Source organism: Syngnathus typhle, linkage group LG9 (genome assembly GCF_033458585.1).
Source record: "Syngnathus typhle isolate RoL2023-S1 ecotype Sweden linkage group LG9, RoL_Styp_1.0, whole genome shotgun sequence".
Taxonomy (NCBI): domain Eukaryota; kingdom Metazoa; phylum Chordata; class Actinopteri; order Syngnathiformes; family Syngnathidae; genus Syngnathus; species Syngnathus typhle.
The window spans coordinates 14,387,961-14,406,672 of NC_083746.1; the positions used below are offsets into that span (position 1 = coordinate 14,387,961).

At 45.2% G+C, this 18,712-nt stretch overlaps 1 protein-coding gene across 4 annotated transcripts in view; it reads right to left on the bottom strand.

Annotated features, from left to right (window-relative positions):
* Positions 1 to 18,712, bottom strand: part of ubxn4 (UBX domain protein 4) — an 85,600-nt gene that overhangs the window by 1,019 nt on the left and 65,869 nt on the right. Inside the window, exons 10-13 of one of the 4 annotated variants that reach the window (XM_061287419.1) lie at positions 17,074 to 17,205; positions 8,727 to 8,769; positions 8,564 to 8,647; positions 3,595 to 3,623 (exon numbers count right to left, since the gene is read on the bottom strand). In XM_061287419.1, coding sequence (XP_061143403.1) covers positions 3,610 to 3,623; positions 8,564 to 8,647; positions 8,727 to 8,769; positions 17,074 to 17,205 — 273 coding nt within the window. In that variant the 3' untranslated portion in view covers positions 3,595 to 3,609. Of the gene's footprint in view, positions 1 to 3,494; positions 3,624 to 8,563; positions 8,770 to 17,073; positions 17,206 to 18,712 lie in introns of those variants that run through there. The other 3 variants (XM_061287418.1, XM_061287417.1, XM_061287416.1) reach the window with 3 other exon arrangements.

Here is an 18,712-nt window from a genome sequence, read left to right on the forward strand (position 1 = left end):
TTTGCAGCGTCACTTGGAGCGCAGGGCTTTGTCTGACCATATGACACTGATGGCCAATGGGAACATGTTGATCTGTGTCCTGGCAGCTGATTGGCTTAGCAGTTCTAACTACACTTTATCTCAGCCTCCCGCACTTTATTCACTACGTCTGTGTCAACATATCAGCAGCACCTCAGCCATGCAGTTCATTACACACACATCATCACGTCTCCGCTCCTCGATCACCAAGTGAAGTAAAACTGCGTGTCTTCTTCTCACTCCCGATCGGATCGCCCTGTTTGCCCGTCATAAAATTATAAAAGTTTTGTGCGGATGCCCTTGCGCTAGGCAGCGGGGACGCTACAGCTGGTCAGCACAGCAAGAGCAGAGCGGAGCCGTTGCACATTTACACTTTAAAATAAGCCGTAGTGAGCGTAACCGTGCACGTAGCAAAACAGCACTGCCGTCCAGGATTTGGGACAGCGGCCGGCCGGCAATGAGTACTAAGCGCAGGGCGTGCTTCTGAGAAATGTGTGACCGTGACACATTTCCACTTTGAAGTGTAAAAAAATAAAAGTCTTGACTTGCTGGGCCGCGGGGGTGCGTCAGTCGGCCAGCACGCAAGAGCAGAGAGGAGCCAGACACATTTACACTTCAAAAAAGGTACATGAAAGTTTTGTGTGGATATTGTAACAATATATTTATTCATATTTATTTATTTAAATAAATAAGAACGTTTCTCCAGGTCAATTTGACTTTAAACATTTTAGAAAAGTGTTTAAAAATACAAAAAGTGTTTAAAAAAAAAAACAGTGTATAAAACTACAATAAAGGTTCATCAAAGTCTTGTGCAGATATTCGCTCTTATTTATTTTCTTTATTTTCCTATTTATTTATATTTGTTTATGAAAATCAGTTTGACTTTAAAATATTTACTAAAGTGAATAAGAATACAAAAAACATTTAAAAGTACAATATACAGTGACCAGCTCAGTGACCTAGTGGTAGAGTGTCCGCGCTGAGACTCGAAGGTTGTGGGTTCAAACCCTGGCAGGGTCATACCAAAGACTATAAAAATGGGACCCATTGCCTCCCTGCTTGGCACTCAGCATTAAGGGTTGGAATTGGGGGGTTAGATCACCAAATGATTCCCGAGCGCGGCACCGCTGCTGCTCACTGCTCCCCTCTTCCCCAGGGGATGGATCAAAATCACATGGGGATGGGTTAAATGCAGAGGACAAATTTCACCACACCCAGATGTGTGTGTGTGGCGATCATTAGGACTTTAACTTTAAAATACAATAAAGGTTCATAAAAGTATTTTATGGATATTGTAACAATTGTCAAGTGACATGGAGGTACGAGATGGTGTAAACTTAGGTAGTGAATTTGGCCCAGGCACATTGACTATCCCAAAACATGTAGTAGTTCAAAATTTCACCAGGAGATGGTGTTAAAGCTTGACATAGGGGTGACCTGATGGAAATGAACAAATCTAACAAATTAAATAGTTAGCAATTGGGAGGACACGACCTGTTCAAACACGTAGATACGCGCAATTTCGGAATATGAATTTGCTATGCCATAATTTTAAGATGCAACAGCTTGAGCAATATCAATATATGCGTTTAGGTTGGAAGAATCCATTATTGTGTTAAGTACTATTATGTGTTGAGATTGATCTTTATTAGACAAGATATATGTGATTCATGTTGCAATGTTTTGTCCAACCTGTATTTAACATTGGTGTTCCATCCATACCTGAATGCATTAAGTTGAGAGGAGACTTAAGGGCTGATACTAGAAGTAAAGAGCGAGCAAAACAGGAAACATCTGTTTCCGGTGATTGCTGCTTGAAGCAAGGTTGCCAAGACAACCAGTGGTTTCTAGCCGGCCTGGACAGGCATCAGCTAAGGAACATTCTCGAAACTTCTAGAAACTTCCAGGAAGGCCACCTGACGTGCGGGATGATGTCATTCCAATGAGGTAATACCAGAAGCCTATAAATAGGTTGCCCGGATACAGAGCGGGCGCGCTTCTTCCTAGTCAGGGCGATGGCCGTGACGCTGCCCGGAGTAAAAGAACGAAGATGGATTTTGCATTCTTTTTTAGATTAAACCAAAATCTACTAAGATGAATTTCCAGAGTTTTCGAATTGGACTTTGTCAAATTTTAAACTTTGAGGAAAGCAGGGGAGAAGGCCACCGGGCAGAAAAGGGGAAGTCGCCACTTTTACTTTCTCCTCATGGCCAGACCTTTCCTCATTTTTTAAAGAGAATTCGGATTTTGGAACAAAGGAGAGCCAATCACTCGACTTGTTCAACCAAATAGGATTTTAGACCTTTAGTCTCCTCTCTTGTTCTGTCTGGGTGAGTCTTGTTATTTTGTTTTTTCGACTTGCAATTCTTTTTCTTGCTTATTCATTAAATCTCTTCTTGAGCCTTAATTCGGTATCGATTATTTCGTATTAACTATGTCGAGCATGGTTTTATATGCGGTAATTACAACTTTAAAATGTCTTCATTTCCCTATCATAGTCATTCTTTAAATCCGTTCAATTCTTTTTAAAGTGAAGACAGCTTTAATCCTTAACATCAGGAATTGTCAGATCTGGTTCGAAGTAGTTATCTTGAGCTCAGCTAGGGCGAGGGCGCTCTAGTGAATTAACGAATCCTTGAGGTCTTAACAAAGGCATCTAAAAAATATCCGTAACGTAATACCAGCATCAAACAACAGGAGGGAGCGATCATTACGGCGCGGTCATACCGGCGACTTGTCTCGAATTGAGTTACTCGGCTTGCACGTCGGATGACTTGAAAGGGGTTGGCGTCGTATAGAAATTACATTGATTCTGGTAGAATTCCCGGCTTATTGAACCCGTTACTGGGGAGCCGGAGGCACTTCGATAAAAAGTGCACGTTTGACACAATATATTTTCTCTACATCGCGGATTTTCACCTATCGCGGGTGGTCTTGGAACCAATTATCTGCCTGTTGAAACGTGCTCTATGTATCTGTTCCTTTGCCTTTCCTCTCCCATAATTGATGGTCCATTCGTGTCTTCCGGGCCTACTGTACTTTCCTGCTAGCTTCTTGGTAGTATCATACAGTTCTTTCATAATATTCTTTCTTGCTGCTTCCTCTGCTGATGTTGCCAGGTCATCTATATACCTTTTCTTGTCTGTCCTCATGGTTTTGTTTGCTTGCTTGTTAGCTTCTCTATACTATGCATGTGCATTGGCTTTCTCTGCCCACCTGCGACAATTGTTTATGACTGTCTTCTTATCCTTCCTTTCCTTTAGCTTTCCTAAACTATCAACCAAAATCCACTCCTTGTGCTGGTGTTTCTTCAGGCCGAGCACTTCCTTGCATGTTCCTGACACTGCTTCTTTTATCGCGTCCCACTTGCTCTCAAGGGTACCATCTTCTCCTTCCACAAGTCTTGAAGCACGTTAAACTTGTTACCGAGGGTCACTTAAAAAACTCTTGCAGTTTGTTGTTATGCTTCAGAAGAGCTGTGTTGTACTTGTGTCTGGTTGGTTGCGCTGTCATCCGTTTTTTTCTTTAACTTCAGTTGCAGTTGGGTGGCCATGTTAAGACTGTTGATGTTATGGACCTCTAGACCTGACACTAACTATTATTTTCTGAAAGATAATGTAAATGACAAGAGCAAAATTCACTAGTTTTAAGTTTTAATAATAACAGACAACTTTGCATTACTTATAACTCCCGTTTAAAATGTTCATGAGGCAAAAGTAATTTTAAACTCATGTAAATTTAAGGTATTTCATACAGTTTGTTCAATGTTATCTGACTCTTCAGATATGAATGAAAGGCAGAATTTGTGTTTTTAGAGTTGTTCACATTTGCCTGAGTAACGATATTTGGTTATTTTGTCATTTGAAAAATAAAGACAATTGTGACAGTGAAATTTGTTTTATAACAGTGTGTCTTTGCATGAAATTTTTGTAGTTAAAAAACGTCTAAAAAAACTATTGGCCCCCGGGCCCCTTCACTTTACTAAATCTGGACACCCCTGTTCTACTGGGTGACTTCAATGCTCACGTGGGCAATAACAGTGAGACCTGGAAAGGCGTGATTGGGAGGAACGGTCCCCCGATCTGAACCCGAGCGGTGTCCTATTATTGGAATTCTGTGCTCGACATGCATTGTCAATAACGAAACACCATGTTCAAGCATAAGGGTGTCCATGAGTGCACTTGGCACCAGGACACCCTAGGCCGCAGTTCGATGATCGACTTTGTAGTCGTGTCATCGGATTTGCGGCCGCATGTTCTGGACACTCGGGTAAAGAGAGGGACGGAGCTGTCAACTGATCACCACCTGGTGGTGGGTTGGCTCCAATGGTGGGGGAAGATGCCGGTCCGACCTGGATGACCCAAACGCTCTGTGAGGGTCTGCTGGGAACGTCTGGCAGAATCCCCTGTCAGGAAGAACTTAAACTCCCACATCCAGCAGAGCTTTTCTAATGTCCCGGGTGAGGCGGTGGACATTGGGTCCGAGTGGATTATGTTCCGCGCCTCCATTGTTGAGGAAGCCGACCGGAGCTGTGGCCGTAAGGTCGTTAGTGCGGCTTCGGCAGTTGCTGAGGCAAAAACCCGAGCGTGGGAGGACTTTGGCGAGCCCATGGAGAATGACTTCCGGACAGCTTCGAAGAAATTCTGGTCCACCATCCGGCGTCTCAGGAGGGGGAAGCAGTGCACCGTCACGACTGTTTACAGTGGAGATGGCATGCTACTGACCTCGACTCGGGACGTCTTGAGACGGTGGGGAGAATACTTCAAAGACCTCCTCAATTCCACCGACACGCCTTCCATTGTGGAAGCAGGGCCTGGGGACACTGAGGCGGACTCTCCAATCTCTGGGGTCGAAGTCACTGAGGTAGTTAAAAAACTCCTAGGTGCAGACGACGTGGTGCTGTTGACTTCTTCAAGCTGTGACCTCCAGCTCTCACTGCCGCGGTTTGCAGCCGAGTGTGAAGCGGTCGGGATGAGGGTCAGCATCTCCAAATCCGAGTCCATGGTCCTCGGTCGGAAAAGGGTGTAATGCCCTCTCTGGATCGGGGATGAGATCCTGCCCCAAGTGGAGGAGTTAAAGTATCTTGGGGTCTTGTTCACGAGTGAGGGGAGGATGGAGATCGACAGGCGGATCGGTGCAGCGTCGGCAGTAATGCGGATGCTGTACCGGTCCGTCGTGGTAAAGAGAGAGCTGAGCCAAAAAGCAAAGCTCTCAATTTACCTATGGTCACGAGCTATGGGTCGTGACCGAAAGAACGAGATCCCGGACACAAGCTGTCAGGAATGAGTTGAGCCAGGGCGACCAAATGCAGCTTGAACCAGGATTTATTGAAGGGAAAGGAAGTTGAAAGGGAGTCAGGGGGGGAAACGGACACAGACGGGATAGAGACTCACGGCCAGCAAACACTTGGACAAGGATAAAATTCTGACCGTGAGCCTCCAGACAGACCGAGGAAAACCGAACAACAGGAACAGGAACACTGGGCGCGGACAGGGACGGATCACAACAGTAGACACCGACAGGGAGAAATACACGGGCAGGGCTTAAATACACAGGGTAACAAGAGGAACCAGGTGACAGACATTACGGTAACGAAAGGGGTGTGGCCGAGGGAAGTGCAGGCAGCACGTGCTCTGGCACGAGCGTGACAGTACCCCCCCCCCCCCACACACACAAGGGACGGCTCCCGACGTCCCCAAAAAAACAAACCCCCACGTGGCGAGCGGGGGGGATGCGCACCAGTCCAAACGACCCCACTGGTCTGTGGCGAAGTCCGAACCAGCAGCAGCAAAGTCTTACCCACACATAACGGCAACTCGGGGAAACAGAACCGCATTCGGCGGCAACTCGGGGAAACAGAACCGCATTCGGCGGCAACTCGGAGAAACAGAACCGCATTCGGCGGCAACTCGGGGAAACAGAACCGCATTTGGCGGCATTCGGGGAGTCCATGCCGCAATCGGCGGCATTCGGGGAGGCGGAGTTGTGCGCAGCGGCCGGAGTCGAGCATGTTGCCTTCCTAGACGTGGGGTTGGGTGATGATCGCAGGTTCGGGCGCTGCTGGCACAAGGATCAACGGCGGCCGTGGGTCCAGCGTCGCGGGGTTGGGAACCGATGGCGGCCACGAGTCCGATGGAGCTGGCCCGAAGTACAGCGACAGCCGCGGATCCGGCGACAGCTGCGGATCTGGCGGTGCAAAGGTGGATCTCAATGGCTCACGCGCGTCCAGCATCGCTGGAGCAAAGTCCGATGGCGGCCGTGAGTCTGGCGTCGCAGATGGGAGCTGGTGGTGGAGTTGGTCCAAGCGCTGGTCGCTGTGATGGTCGGTGTCTTCTGTCAGGAATGAGTTGAGCCATGGCGACCAAATGCAGCTTGAACCAGGATTTATTGAATGGAAAGGGAGTTGGAAGGGAGTCAGGGGGGGGAACGAAGACACAGACGGGATAGAGACTCACGGCCAGCAAACAGACAGAAGTCCACTTGGACACTTAGATACTTGGACAAGGATAAAATTCTGACCGTGAGCCTCCAGACAGACCGAGGAAAACCGAACGACAGGAACAGGAACACTGGGCGCGGACAGGGACGGATCACAACAGTAGACACCGACAGGGAGAAATACACGGGCAGGGCTTAAAAACACAGGGTAACAAGAGGAACCAGGTGACAGACATTACGGTAACGAAAGGGGTGTGGCCGAGGGAAGTGCAGGCAGCACGTGCTCTGGCACGGGCGTGACACAAGCGTCCGAAATGAGTTTTCTCCGCAGGATGTCCGGGCTCTCCCTTAGAGATAGGGTGAGAAGCTCGGTCATCCGGGAGAGAATCGGAGTAGAGTCGCTACTCCTCCACGTTGAGAGGAGCCGGATGAAGTGGCTCAGGCATCTCATCAGGATAGCTCCTTGACACCTCCCTGGGGAGGTGTTACGGGCATGTCACACCGGTAGGAGACCCCGGGGACGACCCAGGACGCGCTGGAGAGACTATGTCTCTCAGCTGGCCTGGGAACGCCTTGGGATCCCCCGGGAAGAGCTGGATGAAGTGGCTGGGGAGAGGGAAGTCTGGGAGTCCCTCCTGAAGTTGCTGCCCCCGCAACCCGACCGCGGATAAGCGTAAGAAGATGGATGGATGGGTTCATTACAAATCATATGAAAATTTGCAAGCCTTTTATTATTTTAATATTGCTGATTGTGGCTTACGATCAGCTTAAGAAAACTCAAAAATCCTACCTTAAAATATTATAATATTTCCTCAGACCAAATTAAAAAAAAAATTATCACAGCAAAACAAAATCAAACTAAAAATGTTCATTAATGCACTCAGTGCTTGGTTGGGAATCCTTTTGCATGGATTACTGCATCACTGCGGCGTGGCATGGAGCCAATCAGGCTGTGGCATTGCCGAGGTGTTATGGATGCCCAGGATGCTTCAATAGCGGCCTTTAGCTCATTTGCATTGTTGGGTCTGGTGTCTTTCAGCTTCTTCTTCACAATACCCCACAAATTATCTATGGGGTTCAGGTCAGGGGAATTGACAGGCCAATCGAGGACAGTAATGCGATGGTCAGTACACAATTTACTGGTGGTTTTGGCACTGTGGGCCAGTGCCAGATCACGCTGGAAAATGAAATCATCATCTCCATAGAGCTTTTCAGAGACGGAAGCATGTAGTGCTCTAAAATCTGCATTTGCTCTGGACTTGATGAAACACAGTAGACCAACACCAGCAGCTGACATGGCTCCCCAAACCATCGCTGACTGTGGGAACTTCACACTGGATTTCAAGCAACTTGGATTTTGCTCCTCTCCAGACTCTGGTGCCTTGGCTTCCAAATGAAATACAAAACTTGCTTTCGTCTCAAAAGAGGACTTTGGACCACACTGCAACTGTCCAGTGCTTCTTTTCCATAGCCCAAGTCAGATTCTTCAGAAGTGGCTTGACCATGGGAATATGGCTATTGTAGGCCATTTCCCGGACACATCTGTGAACAGTGGCTTTTGATACCTGGACTCCAACTTCAGTCCACTGTCTTTGAAGCTCCCCCAAATTCTGGAAGCAACTCTTCTTCACAAAGCTGTTAAGGCTGCGGTCATCTCTCTTGGTTGTGCAGCGTTTCCTGCCACATTTCCTCCTTCCAACACACTTTTTGTGGATATTCTTTGAAACTACACTCTTGAAAGCTTGCTCTTTGAGAATTTTCTTTTTGCGTCTTACCCTCTTGATGGAGGGTGTCAATGATGGTCCTCTGGACAGCAGTCAGATCAGCAGTCTTCCCTATACCAAGTTGAGTGTTTTTCAAGGCTCAGGAAACCCTTGCAGGTGTTTCGAATTAAACGATTGAGATAGGATATTTGAATTTTCTTAAGCTGTATGCCATAATCAGCAATATTAAAATAATAAAAGGTTTGCAATATTTCATATAGTAATGATTTCAGAATGTATGTTTTTGTTTTTTTAATTCCATTACAGAAAATGAAGAACTTTATCACAATATTCTTTAATTTTTTTTTTGTATAATACAAAGAGGAGCAGAGACTGTCACTCACCTTTTTGGTTTATTAGAATGCGTTGCTGGGTTGACATACGACTGAGACGGGGCAAAAGAGCTTCTTGATGGTTCTTGTGGTGGACTTTGAAACGTGAAGGAGGTGACAAATCGCCATACAGTGAGAACAGGATAGAAGAGTGTGCTCAGGAAAGCCCACATACCTCCACCGGTGGATGGGACAATAGTGCAAGCAGGCCTGCCACGCTGTAAGAAGAATATGATGCATTATTTTTTTTAAACATTCATATTGTATAAAAACAACAAACAGAAATTCGTTTTATTGGGATTTCATATAATAGAGGTATAGACAGAGGTGAGCCTTTTGTCAGTCTGTCAATCTGTCAGTGATGGACAGTCATTCTGCTGACAAATGATGTAAGACTAAAGAACTCAGCATTGACAGAAATGGGTTTTCACCCATTATTATTGTCGACTCTAACCACTCACCGAGTCCTGTATCACTGGTGACTAGGGGTGTAAATCGCGGGTTTTGTCAAGATACAATATATCCATACAAAGATACACGATACAATATTTGCCGATATCTTAAAGCCTGCTGTGATTCATTCACGATACATCACGATATAATGCTCTACGATCGATATTCAAGTCCTTCACGCCAAGACACACAAAGAAATCGAAATTACGTTTCCCCTATCCCACGGTGACGAGACACAGTACACAATAAACATACAAGTAAACAACGCAAAATAAAAACAAGAAGGCACAAACAATGAAGAGTGATGAATAAATAATAAATAAACAAATAACACAGTAAATAAGAGGAGTAAAACCGAGCAAGAGCGCACAGCAGGCAGTCAGAACAAAGCGCAAAAGTACAGGACGCCACGCAGAAGGGGGGAGAGAGTTCAGGACCCTAACAGCCTGGAGATCACAAACTCCGCCAGTGGCGAGCAGTGCTCTCATACCACCACAGAGTCCCGGCACCCTCCGTCACGGATGTAGACGCACATCCCACCTCCTCACGACTTTCCCCCTCATACAATAGCCCGGTTCGCCCGATAGCACGCTAGCCGCTCCAGATGCACAGCAGAGTCCGGAATGATGACGGTCAACCAAGTCCATGTTGATGTCCAGCGACCGAACATTCGGCAGAAGAATGGAAGGCACAGCCGAGCGAGCTGGGTTGGCCGCCAGCCTGGCCCGGACGCCCCCGCTCTCGCCCCTCTTCAACCTCCTCGCACACCGCTTCCCACGCTTCCCAACCGGGGGAGGAATAGCAGGCGAGTAGGGCGACGCTTCAGGACGGAGCAGATCGAGCGCCTTTAATGTCCACGCTTCAAAGTCCAGAACGCCACAAAACTCGCTTTCGCCGATGTCGAGCAGAACCAGCCCGCCGCACTTGTAGCACAACCCAGTACGAGGAGACGAACACACAAAACTGTCGAACAAACCCACATTAAACGACAAAACAAAACACCGTTAGGGACAGAGAGAGGCCGCTGCGTGTGTCTTACTTTATAACAATTCATACGCAAAATCAAAAAGGTACTGCAAACTCTTTATTTAGGAAATTACAAGAGTATTGTAGTATACAAAGTGCTTATTTTAACACTGAACTTTGATGTCGTGTTTTTTCTTTAAATGTGCGGCGAGATTTGTGGTCCCTGAATATTTGATCACCGCATGGCAGGATTTACAAACTGCACGTGTCTTGTCCGTTGAGCCATCTTTTCTGTGGAATCCAAAGTGCTTCCAAACGAATGACTTGAAGCCTAAAGGGGAGCAAATTTCCTCGTCTTTTTGGACACTAGCCATAGCACCAGCCCAGGAGCCGCGTACTTGTTGTCGACTCCCCTTTCACGTGCCTGCTAAGCTCACAACACAACAACGCCGCGCACTGGTCCCGGAAAGAGGAAGCAAGCAACAATGAACTGGATTTCAAAATAAAGTCGCGTCTAATGTCCGAGGTCAAACACGGCGATATAAATCGATTTTTACGTTTAGCATCGATGCCAATAAATCGTAGAGCATTATATCGATTAATCGATGTGTAACGATGAATCGTTACACCCCTACTGGTGATTGATGTGAATGCCAAGATGGCGGACAGTGCGCTAGTGTGTGGCGATGCTCCTACTGCTTCGGCTTTATTTGCTATTCAAAGTACTTGGTGCCTTTCCGACTAAGTGACTGCCGTTTTTTGGATCGCCAATCCTAGTAGGATTCTTAACAATACATCTGAAGTTCAGGTGCATTTGAGCATGGTGGTGAGAACACATACTGGCTGACCTCTCCATTCGCGATGGAAGCACCAGCACAAATGCAGTGTGTCAGATGGTGAAACTTAAACAGGAACTGAAATAACACACTTGACTCTAATAACTCTCAATTTATTAAGCTGTCATTGTTGTATTCAAATCAAACTGTTAAAACATGTTATAAGTAAATCAAATTGGCAATGCTGTATTTAAAACAAATTGCCCAGAGGGCAGAAGATCAAACAAAGAGTGAGCGGGGTGACTCACATCACTCACAATCGTGGTCGCCTTGCGGGTGAGATGGGAGGTGTAAATGTCTTTCAAGGAGGGGAGTGAAGCACCAATAATCTTACCAGCCGTGTTCACTATGCGCTGCAGGGCCTTGTAGTCAGTGCAGCTACCACCCCAAACAGCAATACAGCTGGAGAAGGACGCTCTCAATGGTGCCGCGGTAAAATGTAGTCATGACGTCCGGAGGAGCGCTCGCTCGCCTGAGTTTCCGCAGGAAGTACAGGCGGCGCTGGGCCTTCTTCACCAGTGACGCGGTGTTAATGGACCAGGAGAGATCCTCACTGATGTGCACCCTCAGGAACCTGGCGCTGCTCACTCTCTCCACCACAGCACCGTCGAGAGAGTGAGTAATATTCGGCAGACATGTAATGTTATCTGGACCAGGCACCGTTCCATCAGCGATACCCGTCAGGGCCCCAGAAAGAGGACCAGTTATCTATGAAATACAGTCCCTGCTTCTTACGGAAACCGGCCATCCATCGATTAAGGGAGACTAATCTACTAAACCTCTCATCAGTGCCTCTACCAGGCAGGGGGACAAAGACAAATACTCAATGCTGACTCATCTTTATGGCGAGATCACAAGTCCTCGCTATGTTTTTCTATGTGATCTCTGATTGCCTCATCCTAACATCATTGGAGCCAACGTGTATCACTATATTCGAGTAGCTAGTGTTGTTGGACCTACGCTGTTGACGAGACCTATTGCGAGCCAGCTCCCTAAGATTAGCTTCTATGTCAGGTGCTCTGCCTCCAGGGATACACATTACCGTGGCTGGATTTGTAAGCGTGATGTTCCGGGTAATGGAGTCACCTATGACCAAGATGCAAGAGCCAGTAGACCGAGTTGGCTTGGGAGGGCTATGCGTTTTTACTGACTCATCGCAGTTAGCAAGCCGCTTGGGGCTAATGCTAACTGGGCTAGCGAGCTGACTACAGCCCGCATCTGCTTATACTTCATCAATTAAAGTACATAAGCATACAATCATATCACATATACAGATTAATCAAATAAAGAAAACATATATATAATCAAGTTATTGAATATTTTTTTAACACAAGTACGTATATTCAAGCCATATCAAGTCAAGTTTATTTGTATAGCCCTAAATCACAAGAAAGTCTCAAAAGGGCTTCACATGTACAAAAAATTGACAATTATTCTCAAACATCCACTGATCTTAAACTCCCACTGATCTTAAAGTTGTAGTCAGTGCAGCTGCCACCCCAAACAGCAATACAGCTGGAGAAGACGCTCTCAATGGTGCCGCGGTAAAATGTAGTCATGACGGCCGGAGGAGCGCTCGCTCGCCTGAGTTTCCGCAGGAAGTACAGGCGGCGCTGGGCTTTCTTCGCCAGTAATGCGGTGTTGGTGGACCAGGAGAGATCCTCACTGATGTGCACCCTCAGGAACCTGGCGCTGCTCACTCTCTCCACCACAGCACTGTCGATGGTCAGCGGCAGGTGTTGGGTGCGACCCTTCCGGAAGTCAACAACAATCTCCTTGGTCTTGTCGACGTTCAGCAGGTTGTTGTTGTCCCTGCACCACGTGGTCAGAAAGTCAACCTCCAGCCTGTATTGAGTCTAGTCTCCCTTGGTGATGAGACCCACCAGAGTCGTGTCGTCAGCAAACTTCACTATGCGGTTGTCGCTGTAGGTTGCAGTGCAGTCATGCGTCAGGAGGGTGAAGAGCAGCGGACTGAGCACGCAGCCTTGGGGGGCCCCTGTGCTCAGCGTGATGCTGGCGGAGATTTTGTCGCCAACACGTACCACCTGTGGCCTTTGACAGAGGAAGTCCAGTAGCCAGTTGCAGAGGTAGGTACTGAGGCCCAGCTTGTCAAGTTTGCTGATGAGGCGTTGTGGCACAATGGTGTTGAAGGCAGAACTGAAGTCCACAAACAGCAATCTCACATACGAGTCCCTTCTACTGACTGCTAATGAAAACTCCAAATTCAGTACCTCAAAATTAGAATATTTTGAAAAGGGTCCATATAGAAGACATCTGGTGCCACACTAATCCGCTGATTAACTCAGAAAATCGGCAAAGGCCTTTAAATTGTCTCTGTCTTGTTCTGAAGGCCACACAATCATGGGGAAGACGTCTGACTTGACAGTTGTCCAAAAGACGACCATTGTCTTCTTGCTTTAAACGAGACTTTTTATGGATATCTTTGAGAAATGGCTTTCTTATTGCCACTCTTCCATAAAGGCCAGATTTGTGCAGTGCACGACTGATTGTTGTCCTATGGACAGACTTTCCCACCTCAGCTGTAGTTATCTGCAGTTCATCTAGAGTGATCATGGGCCTCTTGGCTGCATCTCTGATCAGTCTTCTCCTTGTTTGAGATAAAAGTTTGGAGGGACGGCCGGGTCTTAGTGGATTTGCAGTGGTCTGATACTCCTTCCATTTCAATATAATTGCTTGCACAGTGCTCCTTGAGATGTTTAAAGCTTGGGGAATCTTTTTGTATCCAAATCCGGCTTTAAACTTCTCCACAACAGTATCTCGGACCTGCCTGGTGTGTTCCTTTGTCTTCATGATTCTCTCTGCGCTTTAAACAGAACCCTGAGACTATCAAAGAGCAGGTGCATTTATACGGAGACTTGATTACACACAGGGGCATTCTATTTATCACCATCAGTCATTTAGGACAACATTGGATCATTCAAAGATCCTCACTGAACTTCTGGAGTGGGTTTGCTGCACTGAAAGTAAAGGGGCCGAATAATATTGCACGCCCCACTTTTCAGTTTTTTATTTGTTAAAAAAGTTTAAATTATCCAATAAATTTCGTTCCACTTCACGATTGTGTCCCACTTGTTGATTCTTGACAAAAAAATTACAGTTTTATATCTTTATATTTGAAGCTTGAAATGTGGCGAAATGTTGAAAGGTTCAAGGGGGCCGAATACTTTCGCAAGGCACTGTATATATATGCGGCTCGGTGGCGCACTGGGTAGGACGTCCCCCTCACAGTTAGGAGCATGCAGGTTCGATTCCACTTCCGGCCCTCCCTGTGTGGCGTTTGCATGTTCTCCCCGGGCCCGCGTGGGTTTCTCCGGGCACTCCGGTTTCCTCCCACATCCCAAAAACATGCTTGGTAGGCCGATTGAAGACTCCAAATTGTCCCTAGGTGTGAGTGTGAGTGCAAATGGTTGTTTGTCTCTGTGTGCCCTGCGATTGGCTGGCAACCGGTTCAGGGTGTCCCCCGCCTACTGCCCGATGATGGCTGGGATAGGCTCCAGCACTCCCGCGACCCCCGTGGGGACTAAGCGGTTCAGAAAATGGATGGATGGATATACATAGATATATATATATCCCTAGAACTACCTAACAACTGTAAATAACTCGTCTACAAGTGATGAAAACCCAATCGCAAATTCACATTGTGGCGGTGTAAAAACACTTAGTTCTCCGCGTGAGTTAAGCTAACAAGTGGAAATGATGTGACAAAAGTAGCGCCAAAATGCTGCCGAAAATAATGCGGATGTTGTCGCATCACTGCTGCCAGTTAGTTAGGTTTACAGAGGCAAGCTGATTTCCGTAAGATGCCGTTGCGGTGGGCGGGTGAATGCTCACGAGTCGCTGAGGCTAACGTTGCCCGGCCAGATGGCCTATATACGTATAAACAACATTTTCTCAACGGATTTACACGATTAACGAAAATGCTACTTCCGACGGAAAAAAACACAGAAATTCACGGATCCGTGGAAAATTCTCATCCCTGCATCATCAGACTTCCAGCAAAGAGGCCCTTTAGTTGAGTGTGACTTTTTATCGGGCCTTCTTTTCAGATAGGCGGCGGAGGTGATACCCCATACGTGGACTTCAGGGGGAACATTTTGTGTTTGCGTATGCTGGTGACTGGTGAAAAGAAATAGACAGACGTGACGGGGTACTTCAGCTGCAAAGAGGCTGCTCATTTCTCTAAAATCAGCCAGAGAGGCTAATCCTTGTGTTGTACCATAAATAGTAGGGGTGTAACGATACATCGATACACATCGATTAATCGATATAATGCTCTACGATTTATTGGCATCGATGCTAAAGGTAAACATCGATTTATATCGCCGTGTTTGACCTCGGACATTAGACGCGACTTTATTTTGAAATCCAGTTCATTGTTGCTCGCTTCCTCTTTCCGGAAGCAGGGAGCAGTGCGCGGCGTTGTTGTGTTGTGAGCAGAGCAGGCACGTGAAAGGAGGGGGAGTCGACAACTAGTACGCGGCTCCTGGGCTGGTGCTATGGCTAGTGTCCAAAAAGACGAGGAAATTTGCTCCTCTTTAGGCTTCAAGTCATTCGTTTGGAAGCACTTTGGATTCCAAAGAAAAGATGGCTCAACGGACAAGACACGTGCAGTTTGTAAATCCTGCCATGCGGGGATCAAATATTCAGGGAGCACAAATCTCGCCGCACATTTAAAGAAAAAACACGACATCAAAGTTCAGTGTTAAAGTAAGCAATTTGTATACTACAATACTCTTGTAATTTCCTAAATAAAGAGTTTGCAGTACCTTGTTGATTTTGCGTATGAATTGTTATAAATCAGGATATTGTTCTATATTTTTTATTAAAAAAAAAAAAAAAAAAAAAAATCGATCGTAGAGCACTATATCGCGATATATCGTGAATGAATCGCAGCAGGCTTTAAGATATCGGCAAATATCGTTTCGCAGTTCTTTATATCGATATTATATCGTATCGTGACAAAACCCGCGATTTACACCCCTAATAAATAGAGATGTCTATATACACTTTGGTGCCAATTCATAGCTGTCTTTGTCGTACTTTGTAAGCAATATTCTTTACAATGATCTACAATGGGGAAATTGAGATCTCTTCCTTCCTTGACATAGTCAGATTGATGTGTCAAATCAAGCAGACTCCACCCAAAAAGTGGGCGTCAGTAAGTGTTAGGGCTGGGTAAAAAATTTGATTTAATCGATTTTGAATACACACAATTAAAATGTGATATAATCCATTCATAGGACACCTATGATGCGCACTTCATTTAAACTTTTCTGCCACAGGACCGCAACAGTCTCGTGACATACGTGAAGACGTTCAAGCGCGAATTCATAAAGCGGTGGAGGCAGGTAAAACACTGCTCTGCAAGTCGTCCCAGCTCAAGTCTGACGTTTGGATCAATTTCGCATATAAGACAACAAAGGACAACGAGCAGGATAAATTCAAGGTGGTGTGCACGATATGTGGAGCTCAGTTATTGTAGAAATAGTACAAACCTCCGAAGGCACTTGACAAGGTACCGCACTAGTCCGTTGGCTTCCGACAACAAGCCACCCGGGGCAAAACAAAAGAAACTGAGGGACGTAGTAACGTTACCATCAGAGTCTCCACGGGCCAGACAAAGTCTGAACTGTCAAATTTATGAAATTAACAGGATTTGCCTTGAGAGGTAAATTTACTTTTAGTATATTTTGATATTATTTTGCACTGACATGCAATTTGTTGTTAATGTACACTCACTTGCACTTTTCCGACTGACAAATCTATTTTTACAGTTAATGTGATCGGTCAAGTTTAATTCAAAATTGCACCTGAAACCTAACGAGAAAAAATAAAGTCATGTGTATTGAGGTGAGCTAAACTCATCATTTAAGAGCAGATTGAATCGATTCGACCCGAATCGAATTGAATCAAATCACAATTAATCGATTCAGAACCTACAGAATCGAAAATGAATCGGTTTAGGAAATTGGCCATAATACCCAGCCCTAGTAAGTGTACCTCACTTCTGTTCCAAAATATCGATAACTCTCTTGAGTTTTTTTACAGGGGGGAATTGTACCATTGACATCCTTTTTTCATAGTTCTATCACAAAAGTGCCAATGTTGGTCTCGCTTTACCATCCCTTTAAACAAAATTCCCACATAATTACACCTGTTCACTATCATATTCAACATTTTGCATCATTCTGGTGAAAAAATTCACCAGTCTAGTTTAATTTCATTTGATGGGAAAAGTCTACTCACAGGCAGAAGTACAATGGATGAACTTGGAGAAAGTCCCAGCTCCAATAGAGTCTTATTAAAGTCTTCATTGGTGAATTTCCTTCTCGGAAACATGGTGGCCATGGAAAAGTTGCTATTGCGGTTTCCAATTTCCTAAGAAACAATGCAGACAAAAATCTTTAGCTACATATTTACTAAAGACACTAGTGGCATATTAAAGTTACACAATAAAGGATATTAGGTTTGTGCATATCAAACCACAGGGAAGGCTACAAATGTAATTTCAAGTCAAAATATTTCCTCATGCAGGATGTTTCTCAGAGAATATCAAAGAAGCAAGACGCTTATGATAGTAAAGAGTTGGAGTGGCACAAGAAAATATTTGAGAGCACAGTAAAGGCAATTGAAGCATCATATAGCATAGACAAACTAATAAAATCATATAATTAAAAAACAAAAAAATAGAGCTGCGACCAGCAACGAAGGGCCGTCGCAGCCCGGTCCACTTTGGGGACTGGCATGTTGGGGTACTGGCACAACGGAATGTGATTTTGTTTTGAATGTCACAATAAACCTCTAAAGATAAACATCTTTGCAGGCCTGATGTGTGTTTTATGACTTGTCATGCGTCTTGAAACTTGAGTCTCTGGTAAAAAAAATGTCCCTCTTCGGCTTTTTCGTTCCCCAGTTGGGTGTTTAAATCACGGTATTTCATTGTCAACTGAGACTTTTTTGTGAGTTATATAAAATAACTGACTTTTAGTTTTGGTTAATAATACATCTAAGGGAAATGATAATCCCTCATACAAAATGTATCTGCATGAACGGAGCTTGAAAACAAAATGTGCATTCAGTGCTAGCAAAGAAACACCACACATTTCAACATTTTCTGAAGAGGAAACCTTATGAAAGCTTTTGTGTATTTTTAGACAATCAGAAACATTTTTGCTTTCATGTCAAATAGTGTGTTTCAATGGCAGCGGAATTTGACAAAATGAAAAATTTTATGTAACTCTATATTCAATCTATCGAACCTCCCATCTATCCAAGACTTGTGCCTGTCCAGGACCAGGAAACGTGCAATTACCGTTTTTTTCCGTGTATAGTGCGCGAAATTTACCTAATTTATTGTCCTAAAATCTGGGGTGCGTATTATACATGGGTACAAAGAAAAGACATTTTTAATTTTTTTTTTTTTTAATTTTTTTTTTTTTTTTAAAGAAAGTCATGGTACAACAAAACCAACAACAGGACTGACCGACAAAGTCGTGGAACAAAAAGACAGGGTGACATTACCAAAGACAGGAACAGAATGACAGTAACACATGCAATGATCCAACGGTGAGCGAGGGGCAGACAGGACTTAGATACAAAACACGTTACATCGATTGAGGTGACACAGGAAGAGAGGGGCGACGCGAACAGAAACTATGGCAACCTAGACACATAGCAAAACTGGGGACGAGACATGACAAATCTCCCCCGAAATAAAACTCACCTTTCTTCTTGTTTGTTGTCAATCGCGCATCGCATTCAGCCATCCTGGCCAACACACTTAGTCAGTAAAATACATAATTGACGACACATCGTTTGATGCGATGGTGCAATCCTTGAGGGTGTGTTATTGTCAAATATTGTTTGTTTTTAATCTCCATCGCGG